General features: G+C 35.0%; 6 protein-coding genes across 6 annotated transcripts; 4 read left to right on the forward strand and 2 right to left on the reverse strand.

Annotated features, from left to right (window-relative positions):
• Positions 1-925: 925 nt before the first annotated feature.
• Positions 926-1,430, forward strand: LOC110230657. The gene is made up of 2 exons (XM_021034148.1): positions 926-1,192; positions 1,263-1,430. Exons 1-2 carry the CDS (start codon positions 927-929, stop codon positions 1,405-1,407), a joined length of 411 nt encoding a protein of 136 aa, XP_020889807.1. The 5' UTR covers position 926; the 3' UTR covers positions 1,408-1,430.
• A 1,819-nt stretch (positions 1,431-3,249) lies between these two features.
• On the reverse strand, positions 3,250-5,821 carry LOC9325254 (exopolygalacturonase). The gene is made up of 3 exons (XM_002889145.2): positions 4,754-5,821; positions 3,814-4,641; positions 3,250-3,736 (listed from the first exon to the last, which is right to left on the reverse strand). Exons 1-3 carry the CDS (start codon positions 4,907-4,909, stop codon positions 3,506-3,508), a joined length of 1,215 nt encoding a protein of 404 aa, XP_002889191.1. The 5' UTR covers positions 4,910-5,821; the 3' UTR covers positions 3,250-3,505.
• A 1,690-nt stretch (positions 5,822-7,511) lies between these two features.
• Positions 7,512-8,408, forward strand: LOC9325255 (VQ motif-containing protein 10). Its single transcript, XM_021035473.1, has one exon. The coding sequence runs from the start codon at positions 7,787-7,789 to the stop codon at positions 8,117-8,119; it is 333 nt and encodes a 110-aa protein (XP_020891132.1). The 5' UTR covers positions 7,512-7,786; the 3' UTR covers positions 8,120-8,408.
• A 975-nt stretch (positions 8,409-9,383) lies between these two features.
• On the forward strand, positions 9,384-12,405 carry LOC9323800. The gene is made up of 9 exons (XM_002887690.2): positions 9,384-9,750; positions 9,979-10,351; positions 10,447-10,498; positions 10,599-10,644; positions 10,761-10,842; positions 10,929-11,073; positions 11,169-11,262; positions 11,581-11,647; positions 11,722-12,405. Exons 2-9 carry the CDS (start codon positions 10,160-10,162, stop codon positions 12,262-12,264), a joined length of 1,221 nt encoding a protein of 406 aa, XP_002887736.1. The 5' UTR covers positions 9,384-9,750; positions 9,979-10,159; the 3' UTR covers positions 12,265-12,405.
• Positions 12,406-13,554: 1,149 nt separating this feature from the next.
• On the forward strand, positions 13,555-15,880 carry LOC9323801 (interactor of constitutive active ROPs 4). The gene is made up of 3 exons (XM_002887691.2): positions 13,555-14,054; positions 14,417-14,471; positions 14,609-15,880. Exons 2-3 carry the CDS (start codon positions 14,458-14,460, stop codon positions 15,573-15,575), a joined length of 981 nt encoding a protein of 326 aa, XP_002887737.1. The 5' UTR covers positions 13,555-14,054; positions 14,417-14,457; the 3' UTR covers positions 15,576-15,880.
• Positions 15,881-16,343: 463 nt separating this feature from the next.
• Positions 16,344-18,138, reverse strand: LOC9323802 (gibberellin 2-beta-dioxygenase 1). Its single transcript, XM_002889146.2, has 3 exons — positions 17,338-18,138; positions 16,787-17,141; positions 16,344-16,707 (listed from the first exon to the last, which is right to left on the reverse strand). The coding sequence occupies exons 1-3, from the start codon at positions 17,706-17,708 to the stop codon at positions 16,438-16,440; spliced, it is 996 nt and encodes a 331-aa protein (XP_002889192.1). The 5' UTR covers positions 17,709-18,138; the 3' UTR covers positions 16,344-16,437.
• Between the last annotated feature and the right edge of the window lie 862 nt (positions 18,139-19,000).

Below are 19,000 nucleotides of genomic sequence, written 5' to 3' on the forward strand. Positions count from 1 at the left end.
AAGAACATAGAACTCGAAGAGATATGGGAAAATGCGGAAGACGAAGAGGATGGAGAAGAGTTTGAAGATCAAAATGATTCTGCTAGTTCAGATTATTCTTCCGATTCTGAGTAAATCAAATATATCGTCTTTAGTTTTATATATATATTTTATAAAATCTGTTTAAATGCTTTTAAATTTATCATATTATATGCATTATAATTTATTTGTTAAAAAAATCTGTTTCTATTTTATAATAATTAAACCATTCTAATATTTTATTTTATTCATACTTTCATCGGAACTGTCGTATGAAACGTTTGAGATTAAATTTGTACCGCTTAAATATATCTTGATACAAAACAGGGTATATTTAATTAAAGAAATACTTGACACAAAATAATTAAAATTATTTAAATAAATATACCCTGTTTCCGAAGAATTTTCCGACGACATTATTTTCTCCATCGGAAAATCGTCGGAATTAGGCTATATTGAATTAATTTATTTTTTTTACTTTTCTTTCAGAAATACTGTTCCCGGGAGATTTAATTTCCGACGAATTTTCCGATAAATTTTTAAAATTCGTCGGAAATTTCGTCGGAAATTGGTTACATTAATTTCTCGCGAATCTCGTAAATGTAGAGGGAAAGTTACTTGGTTTGAAATTCCCGCTGCATTGTTTCCGACGAATTTCCGACAAATATGGTCGTCGGAAATTCTTATATATATACGGCTCACAGATTTTTGCCTCTTACGCACTTATCACTCTTATAAATCTCTCTACAATATCTCTCTAAAATCTCTCTACAAAATCACTCTAAAATCTCTCTAAAATCTCTCTGTGATAAACAAACGTTAAGGTAAGATGTTAAGTTTTATTTTCTTCATAATTTTGTTTATAAAATTCAAAAGACTAATTATAAATTTTTTTTTTGATTAAGGAGATGGATAATGGATCGTGGAGTGGATATATGGCGTATTGTAATGAACGTGGGTTTGCTCCGGATTTGAATCTTGGTTCCGAAACCCAACCACCGGAGGATTTTCCCATGGAGGACACGGAAGTTCCGGAGACGGAACCATTGGCGATGCCTACACGGAATGATGATGCAAATCCACTCGATTCTATGACGCTAGACCAATTACTCCGTGCTCCGGGTCGAGATAAATTGAAAAAGATCGACCCAAGCCGTATGCACGGAACAACTTGGTAAGAAATTGTATTATTTAATTTATAGTTTTACGTAGATAATCTCAATTAAATAATTTGGTAATTATAGGTATCGATTCGATAAAGGATTCACAAAGATTATCAAGAAAATCATGGAGAGCGATTTCCCCGATCCCGCTCCGAATATTACGTCGGTCTCCGGAGACACAAAGAAACGTTGGTTTAAGGCATTTGCGGTTAGTTTATTTAAATAAAATTTATGCTTTATTTACTTTGTTTATAATTGTAGCTAAAAAAATTAAATTTTAAAATTTTACAATACTAAAAATATATATATTTTAAATTGTTTAACATTGTAGCAAAAATTTAATTGGGATTATGGTCTTACGGGCGAAGTACAAGAAAAATTTGAGGAGATATGTGGGGTACGTTTATTGGATTATGTTTATGGATAGAAAAAGAAATGGCTTAACGGGAAAGAAAAGCCAAAATGGATGCGAGAAAACGTTTGGCAAGGGCTTATTGCATATTGGTTACAAGAGCAAAATAAGTCCCGTAGTGAAACTAATTCTCAAAATCGCAAGAGTGAACGCGGAGGCTATGGCATGGCTAAACATACTTGTGGATCAATGCCATATGTCCGGAAAAAGGAAAAAATGGTAAATAAAAATTTAAATTTTTTACATTTCAATTTGCATTATAATAAATTTTATTGTAAATTTTTAACTAATAAATATTTTAAATGCAAGCGTAATCCCGAAACCGGTGAGTATCCCGATATGGTGACATTCATGGAGGAGACTCACAAACGGAAATCGGACGGGACATTTGTTGATAAAAAAGCTGAGGCAATAGCTCGTCGATGTCGGGAGATGGAGAAAGAGAAACTCACACAATTGAGTCAACAATCAGACACGCCCGATGATTATCAACTCACCCAAGCAGAAAAAACGATATTTTCCGATCGGTAAGTAATAGTAATTAAAATATTATAATTTAGATAATATGTTTTATTTCCTAACAACATTTTCATTATAATAGCAAGTTGAAGTTAAAAAAGGACGTAGATTTGGATACGGTTCCATTCCGTATGACGAAGACATGGGCGGAAGTTCGTCGTATTCACATGCACACGTGAATTGTCAAGCAAACGCAGCCGAAATCATCGAGTTGAAGACTCAATTAAAAGATTGTAAGTTTTGGATGGATACGATGGCCCGTCTTCATCCCGACATCGTTCCGCCTTCTCGCCAAGATCAACCCGGAAATCAAAATGAAACAAATAACGTTGACACTCTATTTGATAATATATAATATTTGCGTTTGTAATAATTTTTAGTTGTTTAAGAACTTATTTTTATATTATGTGGTGAATTTATTTTAATTATGTTTTTATATAATATTTGTGTTTGTTTTATTGAATTATTACAATTAAATTAAATTAATATTATTTAATTTAATTAATTATATTAATTAACAATAAAATATAAATATATTTTTTTTTAATAAAATATAATATTTCGTCGGAAATTCATCGGAAAATAATAAAAAAATACGATTTGTCGGAAATTCGTCGGAAACTATTAAATATATTATTATATTATATTTTGTCGGAAATTCGTCGGAAACATCCATTCGTCGGAAATTCGTCGGAACGTTCCGACGAACTTCCGACGATTTGTGGTCGGAAAATCGTCGGAATCGTACTCGATCTTGCGGCGTCGTTTGTAGGAATCTCCTCGGAATGGCGTCGGAATATGCCGTCGGGATATCGTCGGCAATTTTCCGTCGCTATTCCGACGGACATTTCCGACACCTTTCCGACGGGCTTTCGACGAATATTTCCGACGATTTTCCGACAATTATTTCCGACGAATTTTCCGACAAATCATCTCGACAGAAATTTCCGACGAATTTCCGACGAATATTGTTTTCCGACCAGAGAATTCCGACAAACTTGGTGTAGTCGGAAATTCGTGGGAAACATCCATTTCCGACGAATTTCCGACTATTTGGTTTGTCGGAATTTGCTATGTTTTCTTGTAGTGACAGATCCCCAACGGCGCGTGGAGATTTTAACCTTTTACATTCCGCTGAAAAGTTAATATTTTATGTCTTGGACTCTTGGCCCAAACAAACAAAGTGAATGATCAAAATCAAATGAATAAACCAATATGACTTAAAACAAAAAAATTCATCAGATCTTTTATTTCTTTTTCAAATCTTCACTTCCCTTTAGAATTGCTCAAACATGACAAAACTAAACGAGTGATAAGAGATGCCAAGAATTACAAAATTATAAAAGCTACAATGAACTAATAAGGATGATATAATCAAAACTCAAAACGTGGATCAACGGATGCAAGACGGAGGAGAAATCTTGCCACGTGTCCAACCGGCAACATTCTCACACAAAGAGATGGCTGGACCGTCGCGTCCACGGTGCACTAAGTTAACGTTGAAGAGCTCAACGTTTTTGCAAGGAACATTCTTGCTACATTGCAACTTCACGGCAACTTTGTTCGTCGACGTTCCCCAAATGTTATTGAACTTCACGTCTTTTATCTGAATCTGTGAAAAAGACTACAATAAAAAAAAAAAAAAATCAAATTAGATCATGTCAAGAAAACTAAAATCTTGTTTCTTGTTAAGGAAGTTACCTTTAAGCTGCACGGTGGATTTGGACAGTATCGTTGATCTATGTTGATTGGGTTTTCGACATTAATCATTTGGAGATTCTTGTAAAGGAAATTGGAAACTAAGTTCGGTGAACCTGGCGAAGCCCATGTCTTGATTCGTACTCCATTACTCGTACCGTTAAAGATTGAATCCCTAACAGTTAATCCCTGAACGCTCTTCTCACCTTTAAACTTCCCAAGACTTCCAACGCTGATTCCATGGCCCGGTCCACACTTCACATTGTAGATATCCAAATTGGTGGTTCCTGACAAGATCGCGATGCAGTCGTCGCCGGTTCCTATGTCAACGTGGTGGATCTTCATGTGGTTTGATGAACCTATCTTGATTCCGTCAGTGTTAGGGCTATCTCCGGGAGCCATAATCCTGACGCGTGTGATGTCGAAGTATTGGACTGCGAAGAAGTTGAAGTGACCCATTTTGCTATTGATCGATTTGATGCGGCTGAGTCTCGAGAATCTCACGAATTGGAACCCCATGTTCATAGGTAGAGCCCGGCAATAAAGGGTTTTGTGGCAATTGTTGAGTGGCCAAGAGTAGCTTCCTTGTCCGTCAAGAATACCGCCGCCTGAGACCGTGAGATAGTCAACATACCTGAAAATGATCCAGGTGTCTTGTTTGATGGCGTTAGGATCTTTTGGAGCTAACAAAGTTCCTTTGATGATGAAACTAATCCGACTTTTACATGGTCCCGTGAAGGTTACGGCACCGAGGTAGAAAGTTCCAAATGGTACGTACACTCTAGGGTATCCTTTCCATTGACACGCTTCTTTCCACGCCTTTGTAAACGCCTAAAACGCCAAATCAAGACAATAATCAAACGCGTGTTAGAATTAATCAACAAATTCAAAACATTAATGTTCCTGTAGTTGGATCAAAATAAAAATGAAATTTTTACACTACAATTGCATTGTCTGTTTTGCCGTCACCACGAGCACCATAGCTTCGAACATCGAAGACCTTTCTTCCGGCGAGAGTGGCTGAAGTGGCGGCTGAAATAATACTAGCGACGGCAGCTATGAACAAAATTAACTTAAAACCGCTGATAATGGACACCATTTCTTTTTTCTTGTTCTTAAGTTGCCTTTTGTTTTTAAGAATGAGAGAATGATAGTATCATCGTATTATATACTATTAAGAAATCTACATCAGTGGCTTGATTCTTGTACCAATTTTTGGTTGAAATTTAATGGTTTCTTTAATCGTACAAATTGATTTGTTTCTTGGTTAATATGTTTCCTTAATAGTACCAAATGATTTGTTTCTGATTGCTGCTATGATTACAAATTATAAATGCATATTTTGTAATTCCTTAAATATGAACAGAATATTAGTAGATAAGGTAAATTGTTCCAATCTTGTCGAATAATTGTTGATCAACAAAAAATTGCTACCGTACGGTACGGATTGATTATCAATCTTTTCGCAATAACTTAGGTTTCGGATTATAACAACCAAATTGGGATCGCATACCAAAAACAAGTTAACATAACATAATTAGCATGGAAAATATCCCAGTCCTATTAAATATTTGAATTAAAACCACTAAAAAGTTGTTTCCATTAAGGTATGGTTGTGTTGGGGCTTGGATGTTTTATATATTTGGGCAATATGGGTCTAGATGGAACAAACTCATAGTTTCGGACCTTTCGGTTCTGATTGGAATTAAATTCTATAAAGTAAAATATTACGGATTGTTTTTAATTACAAAATAAATCTGATCTTAGGTGAATTGTTATCAGCTCTAAAAATAGAACAATAGTTACTTATGTCTGCAATATTCATTCAAAGTTAAAGTCCAAAAAGCATGAAACTCGAATTGACATGTCTTACCCCAGTCGAGAGAGTTAACTATTGCCCGTAAAAGCATATAATACTTAACCTGTTCAACCTTTATATACTTAATTTTAAAGCGATCAAATCAAAAAGAAAACAGTCATGAGGTTCCTGAGTCAAGATTTGAAGTCAAAATCTTACTCTGATCCGTTATAGCCAAACTTGACTTTGCCTTTGTTTGTTCATGAGTCTAATACTATTATGATATCAAAACTATACGTACAAAACGTACTGCACCAAATTTTATCAGCAAACAAAAAATAGACTATACGTAATTACGTATCAACTTCTAAAAGCTGTACTGATAAATGATAATATAATGGATTGCTTTGTATACTTTAGGGCTTAAACTGATCCATATATACTTTTTATTCATCATATGAAAATTTTGATAAAGCATAAGAAAAAGTTAATAGGAAGATGACATTAAGAAATACGAATACAATTAACGCCCGTTTAAATTTTGTGTGCTTGGTAAACACAACTGAACATAAATAGGGCCATCGCAAAAGTACAACCGTACAATGAACTAATTTGCAATTTCTAAGAATTTGGTTAGTGAAAGTATGAGTCAACAAAACAAAATATCAGAGAAATGAATTAATGATAGGGTCCCTCAAGAAACTCCCCATGAAACATCGTATGTAACTATCCTTGACTTCTTGTGCATCATGTTGAACTTTTAATCTCTTTTAAATAGTAAAATATACCAAAATATGTTCCATTACTCATTTAAATTAATATCATTCTTTTGTTTTACATTTATATCAATATAATTTAAGATGCATATATTTAAAATTTACCTTACAATTAATCATGTGAATATATGTTTATTTTTTATTGAAATTCAATGTGAATATATATGTTTATATTCACCTCCTATTATTATGTTTTATATAAAAATATTCCTCTGCTGTTGCAAAAAGGTAAAACATGGTTATTAACTAAAAGCCCATGTTGGGATGTTTTGATTATTTTAATAAATATTATCGATGAAAAAAAAGAAGACATCACCTTTTGGGAAAAAAATGACATCACCTTACCATTTTCTAGAAGCATAATCAAAGGCGATTTTATTTTGTCAAAACGAAATATAGTGTGGGACGTGCAAATTCTACTCACGTGCAAATACTTTCTAGGTTTTCAATAGTTTTTTCTTCGGCTGTTTCACGTGATGTGATAGGGTTTCATCAAAGAAGGCGTGCTTTGACCCAACCAAATGAAAATGCAATATGATTTTGGTAATTTAAATATTTTAGATAGTAATAATGATATATAAATTTTAATGTTTGGTCCTTCAAGGCTGCTTGATGTTATTAACGGTCAACATGTCTCAATGATCAAAGAGTCGTCCTTATCTATGCACAAAGCCATGTGAGTTTGATTGATCTCGCGAAAGTTAGAATGATTGTTGCTTTGTATAACAAATACTCTTGAGCTTGTTTACAGTTCTTAATAATAGTTTATAAAAAAGTTTATATGTAGTTAATCTTTTATTTTAACAATTAGTGATAATAAATTTAATTTTTTGCTGTTTTAAAATTGTTTAAGTTGACAGTTGCTGTTAAATTCTACGGGATAGACAAAATTTAGTAATCGTTTCATCATAAAATTCATTGGTAAGCATTGCTAGAACTAGAACCATAAATATTGTTCGGCCAATATAATAATTAGGAAAATATTTTTAACAACAAAATAATAAAAATAATTAGGAAATTCAACGAATATGATTAAAAAGCTTGGTCGTCGAAAATGTATCATGACGTCAGGAAGAAAAAAAACAAGAAAAAACTAAGTCGTCATCTATATGTTTCATGTAGGACAAGATAATAATGAATCATTTCAAAAACAATATGAAAATTTTACTTAAATGAGTCACTTGACTGCCCCACAAAGATTATATCATATGATTCATATCTTTCTCTCTTTAATATCTCTATAAATACCTAAGTATGTAACTATGCATATAAATATACAAAACATCTAAATACCCAAAGACACAGGAAGAGCTAAACTGCTATATACTAACTAAGATCATTTCATCATCATCAACACCACAAATTTTCTTTTCTGTTTCTTAAATCGAATTATTTGATAATAATGTCTGGAAGAGGGAGAGTGAAATCGGAGCCGATGAAGGTTGTGTTCATTAACACACAGTATGTTGAGACAGATGCTCGTAGCTTCAAGACCGTTGTTCAAGAACTCACCGGTAAGGACGCCATCGTCGCCGCCGGTCCTTTTGATTCCCCCTCTGCTACCGACGGCCGTTGTTATGGTGGGGGTAGTAAAATCGGGGAAGATACCAGACAGCTCTACGGCGGTGGCGACGGAGGAGGAGGAGGACGAGTGGGGACGATGACCGAGTTCGATAGATTATTCAAAGAGATGCCTCCCTTGGAAGAATTGTATAAACTATGGTCAGAAAATTGAGTCATTAATAATTTATGTGTGAATGATTTTAAATCATTCGTTTTCTTCCAAAATCTTTCTTTTATCTACTGAGATAATGTCGATTGATTGACTGATCGAATCACTAATCTGGATCGTCACTCTGAGATTTGGTCCAATTACGAATGTTATGTTTTGGAAAGTATAATATGAGTTACATTTCAGTACAGCCCATGTCTCTGAATTTTAAACGAGCTTATAGCTTTCGTATGTTGTTTAAAGGCCCATGAAGCCCAAGTATATGCGTTTTTTGATGTTGCTGGTCAGCCTATAACTGGAATTTCCAAAAAGTTGGGATTTTAATTTTATACAAACTTAATATATTAAGTACACACATAGATATTAGGATACTAGCTACTAAGAGAGTAATACTATAATGTTCTTCGGACAATTTTGTAAATCCAACATGCTATAGTTCACAACAACCAAATCAAGCATTATGTGAACTAATCTTCTTGTGTTTATATATATAAAAAGAGGTTTGTGTATGTGCGTAAATGGCTGAGACAAATAGCAACAAAACTCATGGTTGACCTTCTCGTACCAAACCTTAACCAATTTTGTGTTGGGTGAACCATTTCTTTTCATCAACCCAAAGCACACACACACACGATCAATTTTAATCGTCTCGTCTACAATTCTTGTTTTATTTTTCTTTCTTTCTTAATCTAGCTTTCTGGCAGTTATTTTCAGGTTTATTCTGGTATTTAGTTGGGTTGATTCAACGATTATTAGAAACATTTATACGTCAACATAAAATATAAGTCTTTTTAAAAATTATTAGCTAATAGAATCCCGTAAGCAATGTTGTCGTCAACAGGAGCCATTATAAAATTCAATTAAATATAACATTATCGCCGACTAATCTAGTTTTGAAATATCACCAAACTTTAAACACATAATGAGTCCTCGTATCAATAACACCCCAAATTTAACTATCTTCTTCATTTTGTTCCATAAATGAATTTGATGGTAAATTACGAATATCGGACTATAGACTATTATGCAAATGCGACAAACAAATATACAATTAAAGAATAAATTCACCTAGTTGTTAAAAAAAAGACATTATTCTGATCCAACTCGGTGCTTAAGACAAAACCGCCTTCACAAGATTTCGTATATTCTAAGCTTTTTTTAGTCAACAAACGAAAAAAAACATAAATAAACGCCACGACGGCGTTTTATACGAAAATGAAATCCACGCGCGAAGAAAGAAGCGCGTGGAGAGGAAAGAAGCAAAGAGTGGATTCTTTGGTTCGTCTCTTACTCCATCGTTTCCTGTTACCTTTTAGCTTCTCCACATCATCATCATCTCTCTCTCCCTCTTGTGATTTTCCCTCAAAATATTAAAAAAGAATTTCAGATACAGAACTTGTTGTTGTAATCTAATCTCTCTGTTTTTCTTTTTTTTTTTTTTTTCCTATGAATTTTATATAATACGAAAGAGACACACAACACTGTATTATCTTGCTTCTTCTCTCTTCTTCTTTCTCTCTTCTCTCTCTCTATCTCTACAGAGTAAAGTTCTGATCGTGTCTCTTATCGTTTACCCAAAAACCTTTCTTTGATCTCTCTCGTTTCTTGTTTTCTTCTGCCCTCGAAGTTTTCAGGTTTCTTTCTTTCTTCTCCGATTTATCTTTCTTTCTTCTTTCCGTACTTCTTTATCAGAATTTGTAGGGTTTCTTCTGTTTATAATTCGTGGAATATTTTGGAACGTTTAATTAGGTATTTAGGGTTTGACCCCCCAATTGAATTAGTTCCAAAGTTAGGGCTTTTATGTATCAAATTAGGGTTTTACCCCAATTGTGTTCTGAAATTTGAATTCACCATTTGCGCAGGTTATGGTGAAGATTGTACCTTTAGGTTAGAAATTAGGCTTCTTTGTTTCTCCAGTTAGTGAGATTGTAGAAAGAAATTGATTTTAGGTGTTAATGTGAGATTATTAGTAATCATAATCTCTGCTCTTAAGAAGGTAGTAGGAGAATAGGGTTTAGTAGAAGAAAGGTTAAAACTTTGGTGATGGGTAATAAGTTGGGAAGGAAGAGGCAAGTGGTGGAAGAAAGGTATACAAAGCCACAAGGTTTGTATGTGAATAAAGATGTCGACGTTAAAAAGCTCAGAAAACTCATTGTAGAGTCTAAGCTTGCTCCTTGCTATCCCGGAGACGATGAAAGCTGCCACGATCTTGAAGAATGCCCCATTTGTTTCCTGGTTTGTGAAAGTTATCACTCTCTCTGTAATTATTACATTCTCGTCACATCTTGTCGATCTAAACTCTGCCATGTTTCTTTTTCTTGTGTTTCTAGTATTATCCTAGCCTCAATAGATCAAGATGTTGCATGAAAAGCATTTGTACAGGTAAAATATTCATCACCATCTATAACATTGTACTAGTTTCTTTGTTCTATTCATGTTTCCATTTCATTTGACATGGCATTCTTTTTACAATTTGCTGCAGAGTGTTTTTTGCAAATGAAGAATCCTAATTCAGCTCGGCCTACTCAGTATCCTTCATTTTAAATCCTGTGCATAAGCCTTTAGGGGTTTCTTTAAGATTTGGCTTAATGTCTTATTAATTTGATGGATTCTTCCCTTTTATGTCCTCCTTGACATTTATGAGGTGCCCATTTTGTAAAACTCCCAATTATGCTGTCGAGTATCGTGGCGTAAAGACAAAGGAGGAAAAGGGCATTGAACAAGTTGTAAGTCAAAATTATAAATTTTTTCCTCGAGAAGCTTGATGGAATGGTGCTTTACTGAATGTTCTGTCACTGTATCTTTTTTGCAGGAAGAGCAACGGGTAATAGAAGCCAAAATAAGGATGAGGCAGAAGGAAATGCAGGATGATGAAGAGAAAATGCAGAAACGTCTTGACTCGTGTTCCTCTAGCACAAGTGCAATGACTGGCGAGATGGAATATGGTTCAGCTTCAGGTCGGTTTATTTTTCCTGCCAGAACGTGTTAAATCTTCCGTCAGGAACAAACAAAGGCGGTTTTGACAGGTTTTTTTTTGTCCCTTGGTTTGCAGCCATATCTTATAATTCCCCCATGGAAGACGGGGCAATTGCTCCATCACAGAACGCAGCAGTTGTTAGACAGCATTCCCGTCCTCGAGGAAACAGGTCTGTCTTTCACTCTTTCCATTGGCTGCTCTGTTTTTTTTTTTTGTCAAGTTCATATATGGAGTAATGTGGTAGTTGTAACCATGAACTTTCTGAATTACTATGACACTGTGATTAGACTTATTCTTGTTTTTGGGTGCTAAGTGATATGAACACAGATTCACTTAGAAATGAAGTGAGTACCATGTAAACTCACCATATTCACAAGCGTTTTTGTTCGACTAAATTAGTGAAATGCTCATTGATGTAACTTTAGTCTGAGTGATTCATATTGGACTTACTATAGATATATATTTAATTTGTCTATAAACTCTTCAGGGATGATGAGGTTGACGTTGACCTTGAGGAATTGATGATTATGGAAGCAATATGGCTCTCTGTTCAGGTAAATTTAGTTAATTGTATAACTTTGATGACAAAATTTTCAAGTCTCTCACAGCTTTTCACTGATTCTAACAGGAAACAGGGACGCAGAGAAATTCAGCTTCTGGGGAAATGACCTCTTCTAGGCAGTATGTAACAGATAATCATAGTTATGTTTCTTCACCACCACGAATGGCTCCAATCGTTGAACCAGCAACACCGTCCTCATCAGCTGGTGGACTTGCTTGTGCAATCGCCGCACTTGCTGAACGCCAAATGGTTGGCGAATCCTCCAATCACAATCACAATCACAATGTCAACGTTTCTTCATACAGTATGCTTCCTGGAAATTGTGACAGTTACTACGACATAGAACAAGAGGTAGATGACATAGACAACCATCATCATCGTCATCATCATTACCATAACAACACCGAGATGGGAGAAACAGGAAGCAGCAACAGCTATGTAAGTTCTTACATGACCGGCGAGAGCTTCCACAACTTTCTTCCTCCTCCTCCACCTCTGGTCATTGTTCCAGAGAGTTTTGAGGAACAGATGATGATGGCTATGGCTGTGTCTATGGCAGAGGTTCATGCCACGACGACAAGTGCACCAACTGAAGTTACTTGGCAATAAATAGGATAATAATGGAAACTCATGGGTCTTATATCTGATGATTATCACTTCATTCATATATGTCTGTTCCTATAGGAAGAAAGAAAAGAAATGATTTCCAGTTTTAATAGAAAAAGTTGGGTTTGTGTTGCAGCTTCTTTATGTTGTATCTCTATGGTTCTTCTTTTCAATCTGCAGTGACAAAAATGTGAAGATCCTCACTTGTTTTGTCTCTTTGATAGCAAATTAAATTGCTAAATGGAGAAGAGAAAGTCAAAGTTGACGAGGGTTGACCAAAATAGTATTAGGGGTTTAGGGTTCTAGAGTCAGCTTTTGTCATTAAGGTGTTGTATATATATTCATCTAGAGTCTTTATGGGTTCATTAAGGTACAAATTCTAAAGATGATCAATGGATTATGACTAGCAACTAACCAATTTTCAACATTTAATAGCTTGATTCGAGCAAATTGTGTTAGCGTCTTAGGGGTTCTAATTTCATCTCCCATAAACTCTTTTTTTTTTTTTTTTTTGGAAATGTAGTACTCCTATTACTTGAAGTCTTGAATTATCAACAACACAATCATAAAGAGAACCAAAAGTTAAAGGTGGTTGTTACTAGTTAGATGCTACTTACTATCATAAATCATAGTGGCGCTGAATTTTACTTACAATTTGCTCTGTACTATTTTCAATTGTCAACTGTCAACTTTTACTTTATACTACAAGAATGTAGTGAGTGAGTTGCTAAAAATGTAATGTAAAAAATATTTGACACATAAAAATGATTAGTAATGGTTGATATTTCTATCTTGAACACAGATTATTACGGGTTTTGTTTTTCAACATTGTGTATGGGTTTCTTTTATACAAGCTTGAATGTACATTATTTCAATATTCATATATTAGTTTTATGATCTATACCATTAGGAATCCAACGTTTCAAGCATAATTAAACATTGTAATAACAGATATAAACAGGAACAAATTCAGACATTAAGCAATCCACTAATGCGAAATTGAATTGAAAATGTGAAGGTTAACACTTAACATATATCCATATATTAGGTTATGATAAATTAAAAAAAAAAATAATAGTAGTTTATGATCTTAGAAACAAAAAAAAAATAATATCCATATTAAAAGATTGGAATATAAAAAGAAGAAGAAGAAGAGAAACTAAAATAAAAGAGTTTGAACTTTGTTGAAACCGACAAAAAGAAAAAACAATGTCAGAGCGATTGATAAGGGTACACACATGCGCGTAATATTATTTACGCACCATTTTTGTTTAGAGATGTGTCAATAGAGAGTATAGACATACAAATATATGCTTAATGCTTGTATTAAAAAGAACATACGATGATTTATTTCAAAATGCAACAATTTGGCAACTTTTTAGACGTTATTGCGAATCTTAATGTAACAAAAGTAATAAAAAAGAAAAAAACATTATGATTACATGTAAATTACACTTTTGTCCTTTTTCTTCCCCAAAGGTCATTCACTTTCACCAGCTTTATTTCAAATCTTCCAACGTCTACTTTTTTAATATCTCTCTGCTTCTTGAATTGAGAGTCTCTCTCTCTCTGGACAAAAAAGCTACGACCTCTCTTTTCTCCACATTTTGGGTTTTCTTGTCTTTGTGCTCTTGTTTCTATCAACCAATTAATCACACCAGCATATTCATAAACTATTTCCTCTTTTTTTCCTTCTTTAGTATTTCTCTCCTTCTTAAGACTATCGCAATCATCACTCCTTCGTATTCAATTCCAAAGGTGAAACCGAGAAAGTACTCTACATTGTCCTCAAGGTTAGTTTCAATAATAAGACTAGCTCATTTACTTATGTGTGTATGGAAATGGAAGATAAGAAACTTTTCCTCAGAGTCTGACAAATCTGATCCAAGTCTTGTTTTTTTTTTTCTTTTTTCTTCTGGGTGGGTTTTGTGAAAAATTGAAGTTTGTTGTTAATCTTGAATCTTCTAAAGCGTTTGAGTTAAAGCAAAAGCAATGTGTTGTTATCTCACTTGTGTCTGGTTTGACTCCAATAGTGAAATCTGTTCAAGAGAGTCTCACTCTCACTTAGTGGCGCGTGGCTCACAAGTCACAAGTAAATAAACAAGTTCATGTCTCTGCTTTATTCTGATCTGAGGAATGCTTTCATTTTTATCAGATCATAAGCTTTGGAGATTCAGCAACTTTGCATAAATCAAAATGCCAAAACCAAGGTAAGGGTTTACTTCAATTCTTGAAGATAATGTGATTTAGAAGATTTTTTTTGTAATTGGTGTTTGTTGTTGGTGTTGTCTATATTATCTGATACAAGTAAAATTGCAACCTTTGTGTCTTGTTGTGATCTGAGTAGTATTAGAGGTTCAGAGTTGCCTCAGAGGCAATCTCCTAGGCTAAGGACATCACTGGTGTCCACTTCCTCTGATCGGCATCACCTTAGCCGTCCGATTACAGACCGGAGTCCAAAGCTAGGCCTTGACCGTAGATCTCCGAGGAGTGGTGGGCCTCATACGGATCCGCTGACTCAGAAGAAGCTTGGAAGTCGCATCTCTGGCTTGGAGTCACAGCTAGGACAAGCCCAGGAAGAGTTGAGTTTGCTCAAACAGCAGTTGGCTAAAGCCGAAGCTGCCAAGAAACGTGCCCAAGAAGAGCTTCTTAGGAAGAAATCCAAGAAATCGGACCCTCCTGCTCCGGAGAGAGATGACATTCCTGGAGATGGACATCAAGAGACCGATGTGTTCGAGGTTCTTGTTGAGAAAGCAAAAGAAAGTGAGAAGACGAAGAATGATGAATTGGCTTCTAAGGAAGACCAAATCAATGTATTGAAAGCTAGACTATATGACTTGGAGAAAGAAAGGGTATCACTTGGCCAAGAGAACGAGGGCTTGAAGAATCAGTTGAAGAAGACGGATTCGGAAATGTCCAGCGCCAAGGCGAAAGAAGATGAGATAGCTTCAAAGGTGAGTCAGATTGGGGAAGAACTGGAAGAAAGCAATGAGACCACAGCGAAGCTAAAGAAAAAGCTCGAATCCGTGGAAGAAGCAAAAGAGAGTCTAGAAGCTGAGATGAAGAAGCTGAAGGTCCAAACCGAGCAGTGGAGGAAAGCAGCAGATGCTGCAGCTGCGGTTTTAGCTGAAGGGGTTGAGATGAATGGCCGGTTCTCAGAGCAGTATGGGTCAATGGAGAAGCATTTTGCAGGCAGGTTTGTCGGATCACCGGGAATGGCTGATGATTCGGATGACGGGTTAGGGTTTGGGAAGAGGAAAGGTTCAGGGATGAAAATGTTCGGTGACCTGTGGAAGAAGAAAGGGCAAAAATGAAGTGATAGAACAAACAGTAGCGTGTGATTCAAGGAAACCGGTGCTTTTACTTGGTGGGATGATCTAAGTAAGTGTCTCTACGAAATGATGGCTCACCACTTCGTATTATATAAATTATCTAGAGAAATCTAGTGATGAACATTTAGACAATGATTGTGCTGCTTCACCAGAAGCTAATTGATCAGAATTCTTGATCACTTCATTTAGTTTCTTGCTGCTGCATTCAGATTTCCCAAAGCATTTAAAGAGCAAGTTTGGATCTTAGATAAGTTAGATCTCTGATACTGAAATAATCCCTTTCCTAATCCATTTTAACTAATTTGATGTATATAAAACCAAGATAACCACTAGACTAACGTTATAAAGAAAAAAGAAAGTAGAAGTCGTTATAGAAACTTTTAGATACCAACGATACCAACGTTAAAAAACAGGGCTTTCAGATATCCAAGTTGGCCCAAGTGAATATAACAATACAGTGACAAATCACTTTCCCTTATGTGAACTCTTAAGTAAACGACACGCTCACATAAAAATGTCTTTGTCGATATCTTTAATACTGTTATAAAAATGTCAGCCATAAAATGTAATATGTTTTTGACCCAACAATGTATTATCGGACTGTAAAAATTAGGTTTGTATATGTGGGATTTTTATTTTGGTTTCAAATGGAGACGTGCGGATTGGGACGTGAATTTTTGCGGGACGGCTAGGATTTTAATTAAAGATATCGCTATTACGCATAAGCATTCACGCGAGCATTTTCTTCAATTATTGGATCAACAATTAACTTCAAACATACATATATTATTTATACATAAGCAAATAGCACACAGTTAAATCTATATATCACGAACAAAGTGATTTAATCAAACAATGTATTATTATTTGTAGTCTTTCTCTCGAATTGTTGAAGCCTATTATCAGACAATCTAGAGTTGTAGGCAGAGTTTCTGTACTCAGACCAAGTGAACTCTTCGTACAACATCTCGTCTTCGTTGTCCATAAGACAAGTCAACGGAGCGATTCTCTGAGTCAACGAAGGTCCAGCGAAGTAAATCATAGAAACCCTAGATTTGTCACTGTTCGCTAAAACCCTATGCCTCACGCTCCTGAACCTCCCATTTGTCATCACCTGATACAAAGAAAAACGGCTTCCATCTTTTGGTCTGAAACAAGAACCTACGAAGAAGATACTAAGAGATGAGACGAACCTGAAGAGAGTCACCAACGTTGAAGAAGAAGGAAGAGTGATCGGGAGGGACAGCGACCCAAGAGCCATCAGTTAGATTGATTTGGAGACCAGAAGTGTTGTTAGATCTCAAGACAGAGATGATTTGAGGATCTGTGTGTTCGCCAAAACCGATCACATTTTCCCCACCGTTGGTCTTCTTGTCGATAAGAGGACATGGTGGATAGTGGTTAAGTCTCAATATCGAATCCGTGTTTTGGTCAGACACAAGCTTGCTTATTGTGTTCATCGGTTTGATCCCTAACCCATCTGTAATCATCTCCAAAACATCGCATGTCATTTTTCTCACTGATGTTGTGTACTCTTCCAATGCGTTTCTGATAAATCAAAGAACAAAACTTGAGACGGGCAACTATATTCTATAGACGTAACCACAAAAAAAAACAAGCCATAATAAAGCATATATAGAAAGAAATAGAACGTGAACTATGAAAACAAACACAGAGCATAAAACAGAGCACTAACTCGAAAACAGAGCACAAAGGTGTTATCAAAGCAAGGGACATTTTAAACCTGAAAGTTCCCGGGCTTTTTAGAAGACTCTGAAATAGTGGACCCGAACCGGGATCAAGACTAGCATTCATCAACAAGTACTCAACCCAACCCACGTCACCATTCCGACCAATCTTACTGTTCCCGTATCCAAAAGGATAACCTGCGACTTGGGTTTTCTCTGACTTGGGCAACGAGAAGAACTCGACGGTCTCGTGTTCTAAAACAGAGACTAGCTCTGCGGAAACGCCATGGTTGATCACCTTGAAGAAGCCGAAGTCTTCGCAGGCTTTGACGAGGGCATGCTTGGATTCTGGGTCAGACATATCTATAACCGGGATTGGAGAGAACCCGGATTTTGGTACTGCGACCGGTTTAGACAAGACCGCCATTGATATATTTGTTGTTTGTTAGGTTTTTTCGTTTTTTGGGGGGGTTGATTTTGATAGCTTTGAGGCTGAGACATCGAGTTATGTACTCGGAGGAGTGTATATATAGCAGATGAGAATGAGATGATAATAAAAGATCTTACAAAGACGTACGATCAAACTGCTCAAAACTAAAGCTAAATCACCTATTTCTCTCTTTTTATGTATCGACATCAATAAAGTTGAATATATCAGAGACAAAATTTGTGAAAGCCTCCATTGTGATTAGTTATTTGCTAAATATTCCATCTGTTTCTAAATAATGTATTTTTTAGAGTTTTCACACATATTAATATTTAATTATAAATGTATTATTTTTGTGATTTACAAATTTCTATAATTCTAAACCAATAGTATTCAATTATTTTCTTGAAGTTTACAATTCATCAATACTAACTAGTAAATATTGCATAGAAAAACCTAAAAATTATATTTTGTTGAAACAAATTATTTTCCTAGAATATACATTATATAGAAACAGAAGGAGTAGTAAAAAAAAAATCAAATGGTTTGTCAACAGTGATATAAAATAGGGTAAATTTGCAAAAGAGACTCTTTTTTTTTTTTGTTAAGATATTAGGTTTAGGTAAATGATGACAACAATTTTTTTTTTATTATTTTTTTTTTTTTGTGAATGCCTCGATTTTGATTTTGTTAAAGTACAAAGGTCAATGTTTTTAGAAGAATTATGGAGATAAACAAAATATTTGAGAGCGAAAGGAATTTGATCTTTGTATGGGAGTTAGTTGGCTGACATAATCACTAATTTTCGTACTAGTTTCCCAATAATATTCTAAGTATACTTTTTTTTTTTATGGCTTTGCATCCTCTATGTGTAAACATCACCTACTTTTGGTGATTATAACTACTCATGACCCGGCTACCATGACCTCGTCATTCGTCAACCGGTCCGATGAATCTAAGTAGACTTTTTAATTTAATCTTTCTTTATGTCCCTCAATGTTAGCAACGATAACGAACGATCTTCGAGATATTGTTGTTTTGATACTTGTTACCAGCAACTTCAGAGGAGAGGGGTAAGATATTGGCTTGGAAAAGATCCGAGTTTGTTTGGAAAATTTTCCGGTTATATAAAAAAATGTTTATAAACAAGCACATAAAATTAAATTTGTGGTCCATATATAGTTTTCTTAAGACTGATTACTTATATTTAGTAAATATTTTTTGCCACATCGAAATGCATAAATATCAAAGATACAATGCATTATATCATAAATGATAGAGTTATCCAAACA

The sequence above is a fragment of the Arabidopsis lyrata genome (assembly GCF_000004255.2).
Source record: "Arabidopsis lyrata subsp. lyrata unplaced genomic scaffold ARALYscaffold_2, whole genome shotgun sequence".
NCBI lineage: Eukaryota > Viridiplantae > Streptophyta > Magnoliopsida > Brassicales > Brassicaceae > Arabidopsis > Arabidopsis lyrata.